General features: G+C 36.5%; 1 protein-coding gene across 9 annotated transcripts in view; it reads left to right on the plus strand.

Moving 5' to 3' along the window:
* PRKACB (protein kinase, cAMP-dependent, catalytic, beta) overlaps positions 1–15,262 on the plus strand; it is a 170,045-nt gene extending 154,783 nt beyond the window's left edge. For all 9 annotated transcript variants that reach the window (XM_011977786.1, XM_011977781.1, XM_011977780.1 and 6 more), the window contains one exon: positions 11,935–15,262. In XM_011977786.1, coding sequence (XP_011833176.1) covers positions 11,935–12,060 — 126 coding nt within the window. In that variant the 3' untranslated portion in view covers positions 12,061–15,262. The remainder of the gene's footprint in view (positions 1–11,934) is intronic.
* Positions 15,263–16,312: the final 1,050 nt, after the last annotated feature.

Below are 16,312 nucleotides of genomic sequence, written 5' to 3' on the forward strand. Positions count from 1 at the left end.
TCTGGTTGAGGTATGTTTCATATACTTATAACCAGGTAATTTATCAAGCAAATGAATTTGAAATTATCGTAATTCCACCATCCAAATAGAACCTAGTATTTGGCATATGTCTTTTTACTTTTTTTTCCTATGCTCTTCATCACTGCAGTCCAGTCCTATGAGCTCAGTAGCCAATTAAGATCTACCTCCTCCAACCCTGCACTTGACCCTTTCCTTCAGTCTCTTATATCACAGTTGCTACATACTACATAATTACATCCGAGTGACTTACTGCCATATTTTACAGTCGTTTTAAAACAGGCCAGGTGCAGTGGCTCACACCTGTAATCCCATCAGTTTAGGAAGCCACAGTAGGAGGATCACTTGAGCCAGGAGTTCAAGACCAGGTGGGCAACATAGTGAGACGTCATCTCTTCAGAAAATAAAAAAGAATTAGCCAGGTGTGGTGGCACACACTTGGTCCCAGCTACTCTGGAGGCTGAGGCAGGAGGATCACTTAAGCCCAAGAGGTCAAGGCTGTAGTGAACCATGATCATGCCACTGCACTCCAGCCTGGGCTACAGAGCTGAGACCCTGTCTCTAAAAGAAGAAAAAATATCCTACTCCACAATAAGTGTGTCTATTGAACTTGTATTTTCTTTCAGTGCTTTCTGAACTCTAACTTATTTTTTGTTCTTGTATAATAATTAACCAGTTTTGCCCTCCATATTTATTGAATAATTCTCATTTGGCCTCTTATCTGAAATTCTACCTTTACTAATGTTAAATTAATATATACATCTGTCTATTTCTGAACTTTTTTGTTTTTATTGATGCATACTATTTTTATATATTCATGAAGTACATGTTATATTTTAATAGATGCATAGTATGTGTAGTGACCAAAGCTGGGTATTAGAATATCCAGTACCTTGATCGTTTATTATTTCTTTTTGTTGGGAACATTTCAAATTTTCTGTTCCAGTTACTTTGAAATATACAACATATTGTTGTGAAATATACAATATAACCACCCTGCTGTGCTATCAAATGCTAGAACTTATTCCTTCTGTCTAACTGTATGTTTGTTCTCAGTACCTTAGTCCTCTTCATCCCTTCCCCCAACACACATCCTTCCCAGCCTCTGGTAGCTGTCTTTCTATACTTTGCTTCTAAGAGATCAACTTTTTTAGGCTCCACATATAAGTAAGAGCATGTGATATTGTCTTTCTGTGCCTGGCTGATTTCACTTTACAGAATGATCTGTTTCCATCCATGTTGCTACAAATGACAAGATTTCATTCTTTTTTTACAGCCAAATAGTATTCCTATATATATTACATTTTCTTTACCCATTCATCTGTTGAAGGACACTTAGGTTGATTCCATATCTTTGCTGTTATGCATAGTGCTGCAATAAACATGAGGATTCAGGTATTGCTTTGATATACTGATTTCCTTTGGATTAGTGGAATTGCTGAATTGTATGATAGTTTTATTTTTAGATGTTTGAAAAATCTCTATGCTGTTTTCCATAGTGGCTGTACTAACTTACCTTTCTACCAACAGTGTATAAGAATTCCCTTTTCTCTACATCCCTTCCAGCACTTGGTATTTTTTGTCTTTTTGATAATAGCCATTCCTCCCGGTATGATGATATCTCACTGTGGTTTTGATTTGCATTTCCCTGATGATTAATGGTGTTGAGCGTTTTTTCATGTAGTGGTTGGCCATTGTAAGTCTGGTTTTGAGAAATGTGTACACATATCCTTTACCCATTTTAATTAGATTATTTATTTTTGGCTATTGAATTATTGGAGTTCCTTGTATATTCTGGATATTAGTCCCTTCTTGGATGAATAGTTTGCAAATAGTTTCTCCCATTCAACAGGTTGTCTCTTTACTCTTTTGATTGTCTCCTTTGCTCTGCAAAAACTTTTAATTTAATATAGCCCCATGTGCCTATTTTTGTTTTTATTGCTTGTGCTTTTCAGGACTTAGCCATAAACTCTTTTTTGTTCGTTAGGTTTTTTTGTTTATTTATTTATTTATTTATGAGTTGGAGTTTCACTCTTGTTGCCCAGGCTAGAGTGCAATGGCACGATCTCAGCTCACTGCACCCTCCACCTCCCGGGTTCAAGTGATTCTCCTGCCTCAGCCTCCCAAGTAGCTGGGATTACAGGTGCCCACAACCATGTCCAGCTAATTTTTTTATTTTTAGTAGAGACAGGGTTTCACCATGTTGGTCAGGCTGGTCTCAAACTCCTGACCTGCCTCAGCCTCCCAAAGTGCTGGGATTACAGGCGTGAGCCACTGTGCCCCACCCATAAAATCTTTAACTAGACCAATGTTCTAGAGCATTTCCCCTGTGTTTTCTTCTAGTATTGTTATGGTTTGAGGCTTTATTTTTAAGTACTTAATTCATTTTGAGTTGACTTAGGGATATGGTGAGAGAGAGGGGTCTAGTTTCAGTCTTCTGCATATGGATATCCAGTTTTTCCAGCACCATGTATTGAAGAGAGTGTCCTTTCCCCACTGTATGTTCTTGATGCCTTTGTCAAAAATCAGTTAATTGTAATACGTGGGTTTATTTCCGGGTTCTCTATTCTGTTCCATGGGTCTCTGTGTCTGTTTTTATATCACTACCATGCTGTTTTAGTTACTATAGCTTTGTAGTATATTTTGAAGTCAGGTAGCATGATGCCTCCAGAGTTGCTCTTTTTGCTGTGGATTCCTTTGGCTATTCAGGCTCTTGTGTGGTTCCATACAAATTTTAGGATTTTTTTTCTATTTCTGTGAAGACTATCATTGGTATTTTGATAGGAATTGCATTGAATCTGTAAATTGCTTTGCATAGTTGATCATTTTAATATATTTATTTTTCTGATTCATGACCATGGAATGTCTTTCCATTTGTTTCTGTCCTTTTTAATTTCTTTCCTCAGTGTTTTGTAGTTTTTCTTGTAGAGGTCTTTCAATTTCTTGGTTAAATTTATTCCTATCTATTTTATTTTATTTTGTTTTGGTTTTTTGTAGCTATTATAAATGGAATTATATTCCTAATTTCTTTCTTAGCTAGATTATTATTGGTGTATGGAAATGTCACTGATTTTGTATGTTCATTTTGTATTCTGCACCTTTACTTAATTTGTTTATCAGTTCTAAGAATATTCTGGTGGAGTCTTTAGGTTTTTCTGTATGTAAGATTGTCATCTGAAAGGAGGGGCAGTTTGGCTTTTTCATTTTCTATTTAGATGCCTTGTATTTCTTTCTCTTCCCTGATTGATCTGGCTAGGACTTCCATTACTATGTTGATTAGGAGTGGTGAAAGTGGACTTCGTTGTCTTGGTCCCATTCTTAGAAGAAAGTCTTTCAACTTTTCCTCATTCAATATGTTAGCTGTGAATTTGTCACATATGATCTTTATTATGTTGAGGAATGCCTCTTCTATGCCTAATTTGTTGAGAGTTTTTGTCAGGAGGGGATGTTGGCTTTCATCTAATGCTTTTTTATGCATCTATTAAGATAATCATATGATTTTTGTTATTCATTCTACTAAAGTGATGTGTCATGTTAATTGATTTGCATATATTGATCCATCCTTGCATCCCTGAGATAAATCCCACTTGATCATGTTATATTATATATTTGTTGTGTTATTGGATTTTTGTTCGCTAGTATTTTGTTAAAAATTTTTGTGTCTATATTTGTCAGAGGTGTTGGTCTGTAGTGTTCTTTTTTTTGTTGTTCACTTGTCTGGTTTTGTATCAGAGTACTGCTGGCCTCGTAGAATAAGTTAAGAAGAATTCTCTCTTCTTTAATTTTTTGGAATAATTTGAGATGAATTGATGCTAATTCTTCTTTATAAAGTTGATAAAATTGAACAGTAAAGCCATGCAGCCCTGGGCTTTTCTTTAATGTTTGATGGTAATCTTTTTATTACATATTCAATCTGTTCCTCATTATTGGTCTGTTCAGATTTTCTATTTCTTTCTGGTTCAGTCTATTTCTATTTCTTATAGGTTGTATGTGTCCAAGAATGTATCTATTTCCTCTAGGTTTTCCAGTTAGTTAGCATATAGTTGCTCATGATAGTCTCCAACGATCTCCTGTATTTCTGTGGTGTCAGTTGTAACATATTTTTCGTTTCTGATTTTGTTAACTTGGATCTTCTCTCTTTTTTTCTTGGTTAGTCTAGCTAGCAGTTTATCAATTTTGGTTATTTTTTCAAAAAAAAAACCCTTTCATTTTGATGATCCTTTGTATGTTTTTTCTATATTTCATTTAGTTGTGCTCTGATCTTTATTATTTCTTTCCTTCTACTAATTTTGTTTGGTTTGTTCTTGCTTTTCTAGTTCCTTGAGGTACATTATTAGGTTGCTTATTTGAAATCTTTATACTTTTTGGTGTTTATTGCTATAAACCTCCCCTTAGCCCTGCTTTTGTTATATTCCATAGGTTTTGGTATATTGTGTTTTCATTTGTCTTTGCTTTAAGATTTTTTTTTATTTCTTTCTTAATTTCTTCATTAGCCCAATAGTCATTCAGAAGCGTATTGTTTCATTTCCATCAATTTGTAGTTTCCAAAGTGCTTCTTGTTACTGATTTCTAGTTTTTTCCATCAGGATCTGAGAAAATACTTGATATGATTTCAAGTTTTTAAAATTTGTTGAGACTTGCTTTGTGTCCTAACATAAATGGTCTATCCTTGGGAATGTTCCATATGATTATTAGAAGAATGTGTATTCTGCAACTATTGGATAAAATGTTGTGTAAATGTCTCCTAGGTACATTTTGTTTACAGCGCAGTTTATGTCCTTTTTTTTTTAGTTGATTCTGTGTCTCGATAATCTGTACAATGCTGAGAATGGAGTGTTGAAGTCCTCAACTATTATTGCATTGGAGTCTGTCTCTCTCTTTAGATCTAATAATATTTGCTTTATATATCTGTGTGCTCTAGTATTGGATGCATATATATTTGAAATTGTTATATCCTTTTGCTGAATTGATCCCTTTATCATTATGTAATGACCTTCTTTGTCTCGTTTTACTGTTTTGACTTAAAGTTTCCTTTATCTGATATAAATTTAGATACTCCTGCTTGTTTTTGTTTTCCCATTGTATAAAATCTTTTTCCATCTCTTCACTTTCAATCTATCTGTGTGTTTACAGGTCAAGTGAGTTTTTTTGTAAGCAGCATATAGTTAGATCATGTTATGTTTATATATTCAGACAGTCCATATCTTTTAAGTGCATAATCTGATTTATTTACATTTATAGTTATTATTTATAGGTGAGGACTTATTCTTGTCATTTAAAAAATTGTTTTCTGGTTGCTTTGTATATCTGTCATTCCTTTCTTTCCCTCTTATTGTTTATCATTATAGTTTGGTGATTTTCTGTAATGGTAATATTTGAGTCCTTTCTCTTTCTCGTTTATGTGTCTGCCCTACCAGTGACTTTTATACTTTCTTGTTTTCATGATGGTAAATATTATTGTTTCACTTTCAGATGTAGGACTACCTTAAGCATTTCCTGTAGAGCTGGTGTAGTAGGGATGATTCCCTCGGTTTTTGCTTATCTTGGAAAGACTTTTTTTCTCCTTCATTTTTGAAGAAAGGTTTCTTGGTTAGTCTAGCAGTTTATCTTTGGTGGCAGGGTTTGTTTTTTCTTTTAGCACTTTGAATATATCATCCCTTTCTCTCCTGGCCTGCAGGGTTTCCCCTGAGAAATCCACATTAGTCTGATGGAGGTTCCCTTATATGTGACTTGATGTTTTCCTCTTGCTGTTTTTAGATTTCTGTCTTGTCTTTGACTTTTGACAATTTCAGTACAGCGTGTCTTGGAAAAGACCTTGTTGGATTCTGTCTATTTGATCTTTGAGCTTCCTGTATCTGGCTTTCTAAATCTCTTAAAAGAACTGGGAAGTTTTCAGCTATTATTAAATTAAATGAGTTTTTCTGTCTTTACCCATCACTTTACCTTCTGGAAAACCCCAAATTTGAATATTTCATTGCTTTAAGGTGTCCCCTATATCGTGTATGCTTTGTTCATTCATTTTTATTTTTTATTCTTTTTTGGCGGGTATGTCTGAATTATTTCAAAAGACCTGTCCTCAGTTCTTCTCCTTGATCTAGTCTGTTGTCAAAGCTCTCAGTTGTATTTTTTATTTCATTCATTGAATTCTTCAGTTCTGGGATGGATCTGTTTGGTTCTTTTTTTTTTTTTTTTTGAAATGGAGTCTCGCTATGTCACCCAGGCTGGAGTGCAGTGGCATGATCTCGACTCACTGCAAGCTCTGCCTCCCGGGTTCACACCATTCTCCTGCCTCAGTCTCCCAAGTAGCTGGGACTACAGGTACCCGCCACCATGCCTGGCTAATTTTTTGTTTCTTTAGTAGAGACGGGGTTTCACCGTGTTAGCCAGGATGGTCTCCATCTCCTGACCTCATGATCCGCCCGCTTCGGCCTCCCAAAGTGCTGGGATTACAAGCGTGAGCCACTGCACCTGGCCTGTTTGGTTCTTTTTTATGCTATCTATCTCTTTGTTGAATTTCTCACTCATATCCTGAATTGTTTTCCTGATTTCTTTGTATTGTTTGTCTGTGTTCTCTTATATCTCACTGAGCTTCTTTAATACCATTATTTTGAATTCTTTTTCAGACATTTCATCATTTTTTGTTTAATTAGAATCTGTTGCTGGAGAATTATGTTCTTTTGGAGGTGTCATATTTCTTGCTTTTTCATGTTTCTTGTATACTTACATTGACATCTCCACATCTGGTGTAACAGTCATTTCCTCCAGTTTTTAGGATTGGCTTTGGTAGGGTAAGACTTTTTTCTGTAGATGTATCATCATGTTGGTTTGTTGGGCAGTTTAGCTTTTATTCTGGGTGCATGCAGTAGTGTACTCTCTATGATTTCTTCAGCTGTAATTAGCATCAGTGGGTGTCTGTGATTTCCTCAGTGGCTTAGGCAGCATTGTTAGTGGAGCCTGTGGTGAGGCTTTGCTGGGGACAGGGACACCAGGCATCCTGATCCTCAGGCCCCAGTGGTGGTAGCAGCAGGCCAAGCATACCCACCTTTGGTCCCCTGGTGGCCATAGACTGGCATCAATTTTAGCAGGTCCACGAGGGCCAATGCTTAGGCCTCCATGTGGCTTGCTCAGGTACCAGTAGTGGCAGTGGTAGACTGGGCAGATGGATGAGACCTTAGTCTCCCGTGCAGCATGTGTGGCATAAGCAATCGTAGCAGTGATGACAGGCCAACCCTCAGGCTCCCAGGCAGTCCACACTGCTGCTAGTGATGGTAGCAACAGACTGGACAAGCCAGGCCCTAAACCCTCAGGTGGCATATGTGGGTAAGTGCCAGCAGTGGTAGTGGTGGCAGACTGTGCAGGCCCAGCCTCAGGCCAGTAGTGGGTGGGGCAGGGCAATCCCCAGGCCCTCAGATGGCATACTTGAGCATTGGGGTTGCAGTGCCAGGCAGTGCAGGCATATACTTAGGACCCTCAATGGTGCACATGGGCACAGGCTGTGTTGGACCAAGTGAGACAATCCCCAGGCCCTCAAACAATGTGTTTGAGTGCAGGCAGTTGGTGGTTTGGTTCTGTTGTTAGACCCCCTGATGGTGCATGTGCATGCCGGAAGCAGCAAGCAGAGTGGATGGATCCCCAAGCCTCCAGACAGTGCACTCAGTCACTGTGGGAGGTGCCACCAGGCAGGGAAGGCCTGTCCCCAGGCTCCTCTGTTGTACCTGTGGGTGCAGGCTGTGGTGAACAGGTCTGTCTTTGGGCCAATGGACAGCAGTTTTGATGCCAGTGGCTGATGACCTGAGTCTTTTGTCATGCTTCCTGATCATATGTATGTGTACCCAGAGTGATAGACAGAGGGGGCCACTTCCCAAGCCCCTCAGGTGGGCACTGAGAGGGGTGGCACTTAAAGGGACAGGCCTGTCCTCAGACTCCCATTGGTGTACACAGATACAGACTCTGGTAGGCAGGGAAGGACTATTCCTAGGCCCCTGGATAAAATACTTGAGAGGTGGTAGGCAGAGTGAGTCTGTCCTCATGCCCCCAAATAGAATCCAGATGGGCCAGTTCCCAGGTCCACTGAAGGTGCTGCAAGTACATGGCAGCCCTGTTATGGGGGCTGGGCATTACTATCAGTGGCAGTGGCCCCAGGCGGGTGGCTCTCAGGCTCTGGGGAGTGTATGCTTTGGCTTCCTTTGCCCCAGAAACAGCCTTCCCTAGTGTGCTGCCCTGCCTGTTCTTTGGAGTATAGGACACTGTGTGGGCTAGAGTGCTGGGGACCCAGCCGCACCATTGGAGCCCCCGTGGTGGACGTGGGGCGCTGTCAGTTGGGCTCCAGGTTGTATAGAGATGCATACCATCTAATGGTAATTGGCTTCTCAAAGTGGCACTGTGCTTCAGCTTCTTGAGTCCTGTGGGACCTGGAACAAACTCCCTCTCTGGAACAAGGCTGTTGTGTGAACTCCAGGCAGGTCCCTATACTTGTCTCAGAATTCACAAGGGTTGTGGGGATCTTACATGGCTAGGATTGCAAGTCTGTGGTGGAAACGTGGACCACTGGGGATCTCTCAGTTACCCTTTCCCCGCACTGGAGAACCTCTTCTGGCTCCCAGCTGGTCCCAGCCAGGCCAGCTGCTTCACTTCCTTTTGCTTCCCTGCTCCAGATGTTCCCTGTCACTTCCCTGCTAAATTTCAGTGTTCTCTCTTAGAGGCTTTATTCAACATGTAATTACTCACTGTCCTTCTTTGTGGAGGAGAGTTCTGGGTCAGCCATCTTGAAGCCCTGATCTTTATTTTTTAGTTCTTTTTGTCTGTTTTTGTACTGTATATGTCTCTGCTTTATGTAGCTTTAAAATATTTTAATATTAGGTGGGTCCAGTTTCTTCACCTTTGTTTACCCTTTCCAAATTTTCTGTTCTCTTGCCCCATATGCATTATTTTAGAGTCAAGTTAGGTAATTTATATTTCCTAGAAAATCATCCTTATCTCCTGTATGTTTTCTCTTTCTTTTTTTATTAAAATTGCCAATGGTTTATGGGGTTTTTTGTTTGTTTGTTTGTTTGTTTGGTCTCTCTAAAGATTGATTGAATTTGGGAATTAACAATAAAGTTGCATATTAATTAGGAGAGAACCTGAATCTTGAGAAGTTGCCATTATGAACATGTTGCTTCTGCATTTACTCAAACATCTTTTGTCATTCAGTAAAGTTTTAGAGACCCCCCCGCTTCCTCCATATAGGAAGGAATTTATGTCTTAAAGTTATTGCTTAAATTTTTATTTTGGTTGCTATTATTAATGTGTTTGCTTTCCCATTATAGTAGGATATGGGCAAAACATATTGTTTCTATGTTTATATTATAATTGACCATGTTACTAAATTCTGTTATTGATTTCCACATTTTTCAGTGATTCCTTTGGATTTTTATTGACAATCACAGGAGATTGGCATACCATTTTGTCTGTGCCTTTTCAGTATTTACATCTCATTTCCATTTTTGTTTTATTATACATACTAGAATGTCTAAAACAATATTTTAATGCAGTAGGGCTCTTGAGCTTTCTTGTCTTGTTCCTGCTTTGAATGGAAATGCCCAAAAATATATTTTCAGGGATCATTTCTATAGTTTGTTGCCTTTCATGTTTTGCCACCAAATATAAAGTTGGCCATTTGGCTGAGATAGGTATTCTTTATCAGATTAACAAAATATTGTTGATTTCTAATACACTGTATTTTGTCTTTTTTGACCTGTTAGTGTGATGAATTACATCAGGGAGACATCCTCACTTTCCTGGAATGAATACCATTTAATCATGGGGTATTAACTTTTGACTATTTGCCTGAAATCTATTTGCCAAAATCTTATTAAGTGTTTTTACTTCCACAGTCATAAGTTTTATTAATCTATAGTTTATGTTTTTCTGAAGTTGGGATTATATGGGATTCGTAAAATGAGTTTAGAAAGTTTCCATCCTTTTATTCTGCAGAAAATTTAGGAACATAGAGTTATCTTATATCTATTCCTTATAAATTTTAACAAACTAATTCTTGGATATTGGTCTCTTTGAGTTTTTACTTTTTGAGTCAATTTAAGAAATTTATATTTCCAATAAAATCATCCATTTCCCTTTCTAATTATCATTGCTTATATTATCTTTATTGTTGTATTTATTGTTAATTAATGCTATTTCGAGGTATATTTTTTAGATTGCCTTGAGGCTTGTCAGCTTTATTAGTATCCTAAAGATTTATGCTGTATTTGCATCTTTTCATATTTATATTTACAAATAAAATCTTCTGCCAAATGGCAATCATTTACTAATCTATTCATGTTATGTATTTAATTTTTAATAATTATTCCCAAAATGGAGTAGAACTGGACTGCCACTACTCATTTAGAGTTTATGTGCTTTTCAAAGGGCTTGACTTTTCCCAGGTAATAAACAGCTAACCTACCAACAAGTGGCACACTGTAACGTACAGGTTATAGTAATGGACAAATTGATTGACAGCCAAATCTTGATTATCAATGAAACAGATGTAAGGATCCCTGGATAATTTACAAATAAGAATAATAGAGTACTTTAACCATTTGTTTTCTTATCTTCTCAACTATTATAACTATGCACAGCGGTGCAAAAATCATAGTAAATATGAATAGTTTTCATTGTCTTCTTTATTCTCTGATACATCTGCAAATGCATCAGGGAAGAAAAAAGGCCGAAGAAAGAAGTGGCCTGAACAACTCAAACTGTACAATCATTTTCTACATGTGATTGCCCCAATAGGTCTGTTATTCTAAATTGCTGGCTGGCTAGACATGAAGCAACTGTCTGCTTATCTCATTCTTCTGGACAGTGCAAAACAGCAGTCCCCAAAGCAGGGCATGCAAGGCAACCAGCTCTCAAACAAAAAGATAATATTAGAAGTCCCATTCCTGCTTATTTTTACCTTATTCTTTTTCAATACCTTATTTGTGTGTATATCTTAGTATAGTCATGCATCTAAATAATTTGTAAGTAAATAACCATATATATTGATTATGTATACTAGAAAATATTTTACTGAAAGAGATATAAATTAAAAACCCTTGGAGTGCTCTGGGCCAGAAGTGGAGAATCATGAATTTGAAAGCTGCTTTAGCTGCTTATCCATCATGTGAATTTGGTCGACTCTTTTATAATCTGTAAAATGGGAGTAAGAACACCTGTCCTTCCTTCCTCACAGTGTTGTATTGAGAACAAAATAAAGCGACTGTAATTGTTTTTAAATTCTCTAAAGGCTGTGCAGATTATGATTTTTTTTAACTTTTAAAATCTTTTCCTCAAACGTATTCAGTACCCACATTTAATCTTTATGGAAGACCATATTCAAAGTAGTGGGAAGACATTTTACTTTTAGGATCAAAGGAGAAAAATGTTTAAGGTTTAACAATTCTCTAATTCTAAAAGAGATATGTTTCTTTCCAACCTCTCAGAAAGTTTTGATGGCCAGATATTTTAAACAAAACAAACTTGGGAATTAAAAAAGGAAAGCAATTAAAAGTAAGTCTGAGATTTATCTGTAACTTCAGGAGAAAAGAATTTTTACAAAAGGAATAGGAAAAGATAAGGTCTTAAAAACAAGGAACTAAACATTAAGACTTAAGTTTTGTAACCTTAGGAGCCAGGATGTTGATGCCAACAGTTAATTATCCCAGAAATTTCTTAAGTATTTTGTTGACCTGCATACTTCCTTGAATCAAAATGTTGAGGTTAATAGCTAACCTACTGTTTGCTGCTGCTTCTAGCCCTATTACATTTTAGGAACCTAATGGCATCTAAGGATTCCACCATGTAATAACAGTGGGAATTTATTTTTCTTGGTGTTTGGAAACTCTCAGGAATTTTTTTTCTTTTTTCTTATTTTTCTTTCTCGGTCAATTATAGGTTGAAGCTCCATTCATACCAAAGTTTAGAGGCTCTGGAGATACCAGCAACTTTGATGACTATGAAGAAGAAGATATCCGTGTCTCTATAACAGAAAAATGTGCAAAAGAATTTGGTGAATTTTAAAGAGGAACAAGATGACATCCGAGCTCACACTCAGTGTTTGCGCTCTGTTGAGAGATAAGGTAGAGCTGAGACCGTCCTTGTTGAAGCAGTTACCTAGTTCCTTCATTCCAACGACTGAGTGAGGTCTTTATTGCCATCATCCCGTGTGTGCACTCTGCATCCACCTATGTAACAAGGCACCGCTAAGCAAGCATTGTCTGTGCCATAACACAGTACTAGACCACTTTCTTACTTATCTTTGGGTTGTCTTTCTCCTCTCCTACATCCATTTCTTCCTTTTCCAGTTTCATTGGTTTTCTCTAAACAGTGCTCCATTTTATTTTGTTGGTGTTTCAGATGGGCAGTGTTATGGCTACGTGGTATTTGAAGGGAAGGATAAGTGTTGCTTTTAGTAGTTCTTGCCAATATTGTTGTTGGTCAATGGCTTGAAGATAAACTTTCTAATAATTATTTTTACTTTGAGTAGCTCAGACTCGGTTTTGCCAAAACTCTTGGTAATTTTTGAAGATAGACTGTCTTATCACCAAGGAAATTTATACAAATTAAAACTAACTTTCTTGGAATTCACTATTCCGGCAGTAAATTTTGGTAGACTAATACAGTACAGCTGGACCCAGAAATTTGGATGGCTGTAGATCAGAGGTTCTAGTTCCCTTTCCCTCCTTTTATATCCTCCTCCCCTTGAGTAATGAAGTGACCAGCCTGTGTAGTGTGACAAATGTGTCACTTTCAGCAGGAAAAACTAATGATATGGATCATCACCCAGATTCTCTCACTTGGTACCAGCATTTCTGTAGGTATTAGAGAAGAGTTCTAAGTTTTCTAAACCTTAACTGTTCCTTAAGGATTTTAGCCAGTATTTTAATAGAACATGGTTAATGAAAGTGACAAATTTTACAGTTTCTCTAATAGTCCTCATCATAAACTTTTTAAGTGAAAATAAGCAAACTAAAAAGAACATTGGTTTGGATAAATACTTACACTTTGCAAAGTCAAAAAATGACTTGGTTATTGAAAACATTATAGAGGTATTCATATTTAAATGAGGGTTTACGTTTGTTTTGTTCTGTAACCCTTAAAAAGAAGTTGTTTCCAGCTAATTATTCCGGTATACTATATTTGTGAGCCTAGGGTAGGGGCACTGCTGCAACTTCTGCTTTCATCCCATGCCTCATCAATGAGGAAAGGGAACAAAGTGTGTAAAACTGCCACAATTGTATTTTAATTTTGAGGTATGATATTTTCAGATATTTCATAATTTCTAACCTCTTTTCTGTCAGTAAACAGAATGTCTGATCGATCATGCAGATACAATTTTGGTATTTGAGAGGTTAGGTTTTTTTCTACACTTTTTTTTGCCAACTGACTTAACAACATTGCTGTCAGGTGGAAATTTCAAGCACTTTTGCACATTTAGTTCAGTGTTTGTTGAGAATCCATGGCTTAACCCAGTTGTTTTTCTGGTTTTTTCTTTACTTTTAATTTTCCCCATCTGATTTTATCTCTGCGTTTCAGTGACCTACCTTAAAACAACACACAAGAAGGGTTAAACTGGGTTCATTTTAATGATCAATTTACATGCATATAAAATTTGTTGTTTTTAATCAAGCTGATCTTAATGTATATAATCATTCCATTTGCTTTATTATCGGTGCAGGTAGGTCACTCACACCACTTCTTTTCATCTGTACCACACCCTTGTAAAACCTTTGAAGACATAAAAAAATCCTGTCTGAGATGTTCTTTCTACCAATCTATATGTCTTTCGGTTATCAAGTGTTTCTGCATGGTAATGTCACGTAAATACTGATATTGATTTCACTGGTCCATCTATATTTAAAACGTGCAAGAAAAAAATTAAAATACTCTGCTCTAGCAAGTTTTATGTAACAAAGACATATCGTCATGTTAATAAATTTAAAACATCATTTGTATAAAATATTTTAATTTTCTTGTATTTCATTTAGACCCAAGAACATGCTGACCAATGTATTCTATATGTAAACTACAAATTCTATGGTAGCTTTGTTGTATATTATTGTAAAATTATTTTAATAAGTCATGGGGATGACAATTTGATTATTACAATTTAGTTTTCAGTAATCAAAAAGATTTCTATGAATTCTAAAAAAAATATTTTTTTCTATGAAATTACTAGTGCCCAGCTGTAGAATCTACCTTAGGTAGATGACCCCTAGACATACATTGGTTTTGAGGGCTATTCAGCCATTCCATTTTACTCTCTATTTAAAGGCTGTGAGCAAGCTTATCATGAGCGAATACATCAAGGGAGTCAATTTCTGACCAATCAAGTACTCTAAATTAGAATATTTCTAAGGTATGTAGAATTCCCAGTTTCAGCCACAATTTAGCCAAGAACAAGATATAAACTTGAATAAGAAGTAAGTAGCATAAATCAGTATTTAACCTCAAATTACATTATTTGAAACAGAAGATACTATGTTATGCTCAGTAAATAATTAAGAGATGGCATTGTATGAGAAGGAGCCCTAGACTGAAAGTCAAGACATCTGAATTTCAGGCTGGAAAACTATCAGTATGATCTCAGCCTCAGTTCTCTTGTCTGTAAAATAGAAGAACTGGATTAGGCAGTTTGTAAAATTCCTCCTAACTTTCACAGTTGATGACAAGATTGTCTTTTCATCTGAAATTTTGAAGGGTATGTTGCTTTGAAGTAAGTCTTAGTAAGGCAATATATTTTAGGGCATCTTTCTTCTTATCTCTGACAGTGTTCTTAAAATTATTTGAATATCGTAAGAACTTGGTGTCTGTCCTAATTCCTTTCTCACTCACTGATGCTGAACACCCAGTTGAATCAAACTGTCAACCTACCAAAAAAGATACTGTGGCTTATGGGTATTGCTGTCTCATTCTTGGTATATTCTTGTGTTAACTGCCCATTGGCCTGAAAATACTCATTGTAAGCCTGAAAAAAAAAATTTCTTTCCCACTGTTTTTTCTGCTTGTTGTAAGAATCAAATGAAATAATGTATGTGAAAGCACCTTGTAAACTGTAACCTATCAATGTAAAATGTTAAGGTGTGTTGTTATTTCATTAATTACTTCTTTGTTTAGAATGGAATTTCCTATGCACTACTGTAGCTAGGAAATGCTGACAACAACTGTGTTTTTTAATTAATCAATAACTGCAAAATTAAAGTACCTTCAATGGATAAGACAATTGATTGAGTCTTGAATTCCACTTGGTGCCCTCATCTCCTGATTTATTTTCTGCTGATACAAGAGATGCTTATAGATTCCTAGTTTTTATGGGTTTGGGTTGGTTTCTGGGTGGTGGGAGCAGAGCAAATTGGGGAGGAATATATCCACCAGTCTACTCACACTGGATGTTTACTAAGAAACTGCTAGATTCATTTAATAGTTTCTCAAAAGTGTTTCTACTTCCTTCTCATTTCTCATATTGGTTCAGATTATCCCTAACATAATGTTCTAAATATTCATATTTAAGGGATTTGATACTTCAAGAGTGCTCATCCTTCTATTGTAACAATGAACTATTAATTTCTAAATTTTTCTTCAGGAGTGTTTTTGAGCTTCACATTACCTCTTTTCATTTTAGACAGGTTAATTAGTGTGTATTTCCATAGTTGTCTTTTACTTCAAGAAATAATCATTTCTTTAGATAATTATTTTAATGGCTTGCCATTTTGTATGATTGTTCTTGCAAACATTTCTATTTATGCATTTTATAACATGGAGCTTACTATTTTTACGCCAGTGCTTGCTTCATTTTATCATTATCAGGGCTTAATATAAATGCAGTTTTCTCATTTCCTTGTAAAACTAATTACAGAAATCTAGGTATGTCTTTACTGAAGAACTCCCATCATTTGAAATCTATTTAGCTGTAAATTTTCTCTTGTGCACAAATACTGGATATGAAGTTAAGTACTTATTTTCATTTAAGCTTTTCTGAAGATTTTCCGTATGCTTATTTAACAGCCTTTATGCCTGGTGTAATGGCCTGGATTGTGAACTGTGAACAAAATTCGTATTGAAATTCTAACCACTAGTACCTCAGCATGTGATTGTTTTAGGAGGTAAGGCCTTTAAAGAGGTAATTAAAGTAAAATGAGGTCATATGGGTCGGACTTCATCCAAGATGATTGATGTCCTCATAAGAAGCACACAGACAAAGGGAGGACCACATAAAGACATAGGAAGAAGATGACCATCTATAGGACAGGGACAGAGGCCTCAGAAGCTGACT

Source organism: Mandrillus leucophaeus, unplaced genomic scaffold (assembly GCF_000951045.1).
Source record: "Mandrillus leucophaeus isolate KB7577 unplaced genomic scaffold, Mleu.le_1.0 Scaffold184, whole genome shotgun sequence".
NCBI classification, from domain to species: domain Eukaryota; kingdom Metazoa; phylum Chordata; class Mammalia; order Primates; family Cercopithecidae; genus Mandrillus; species Mandrillus leucophaeus.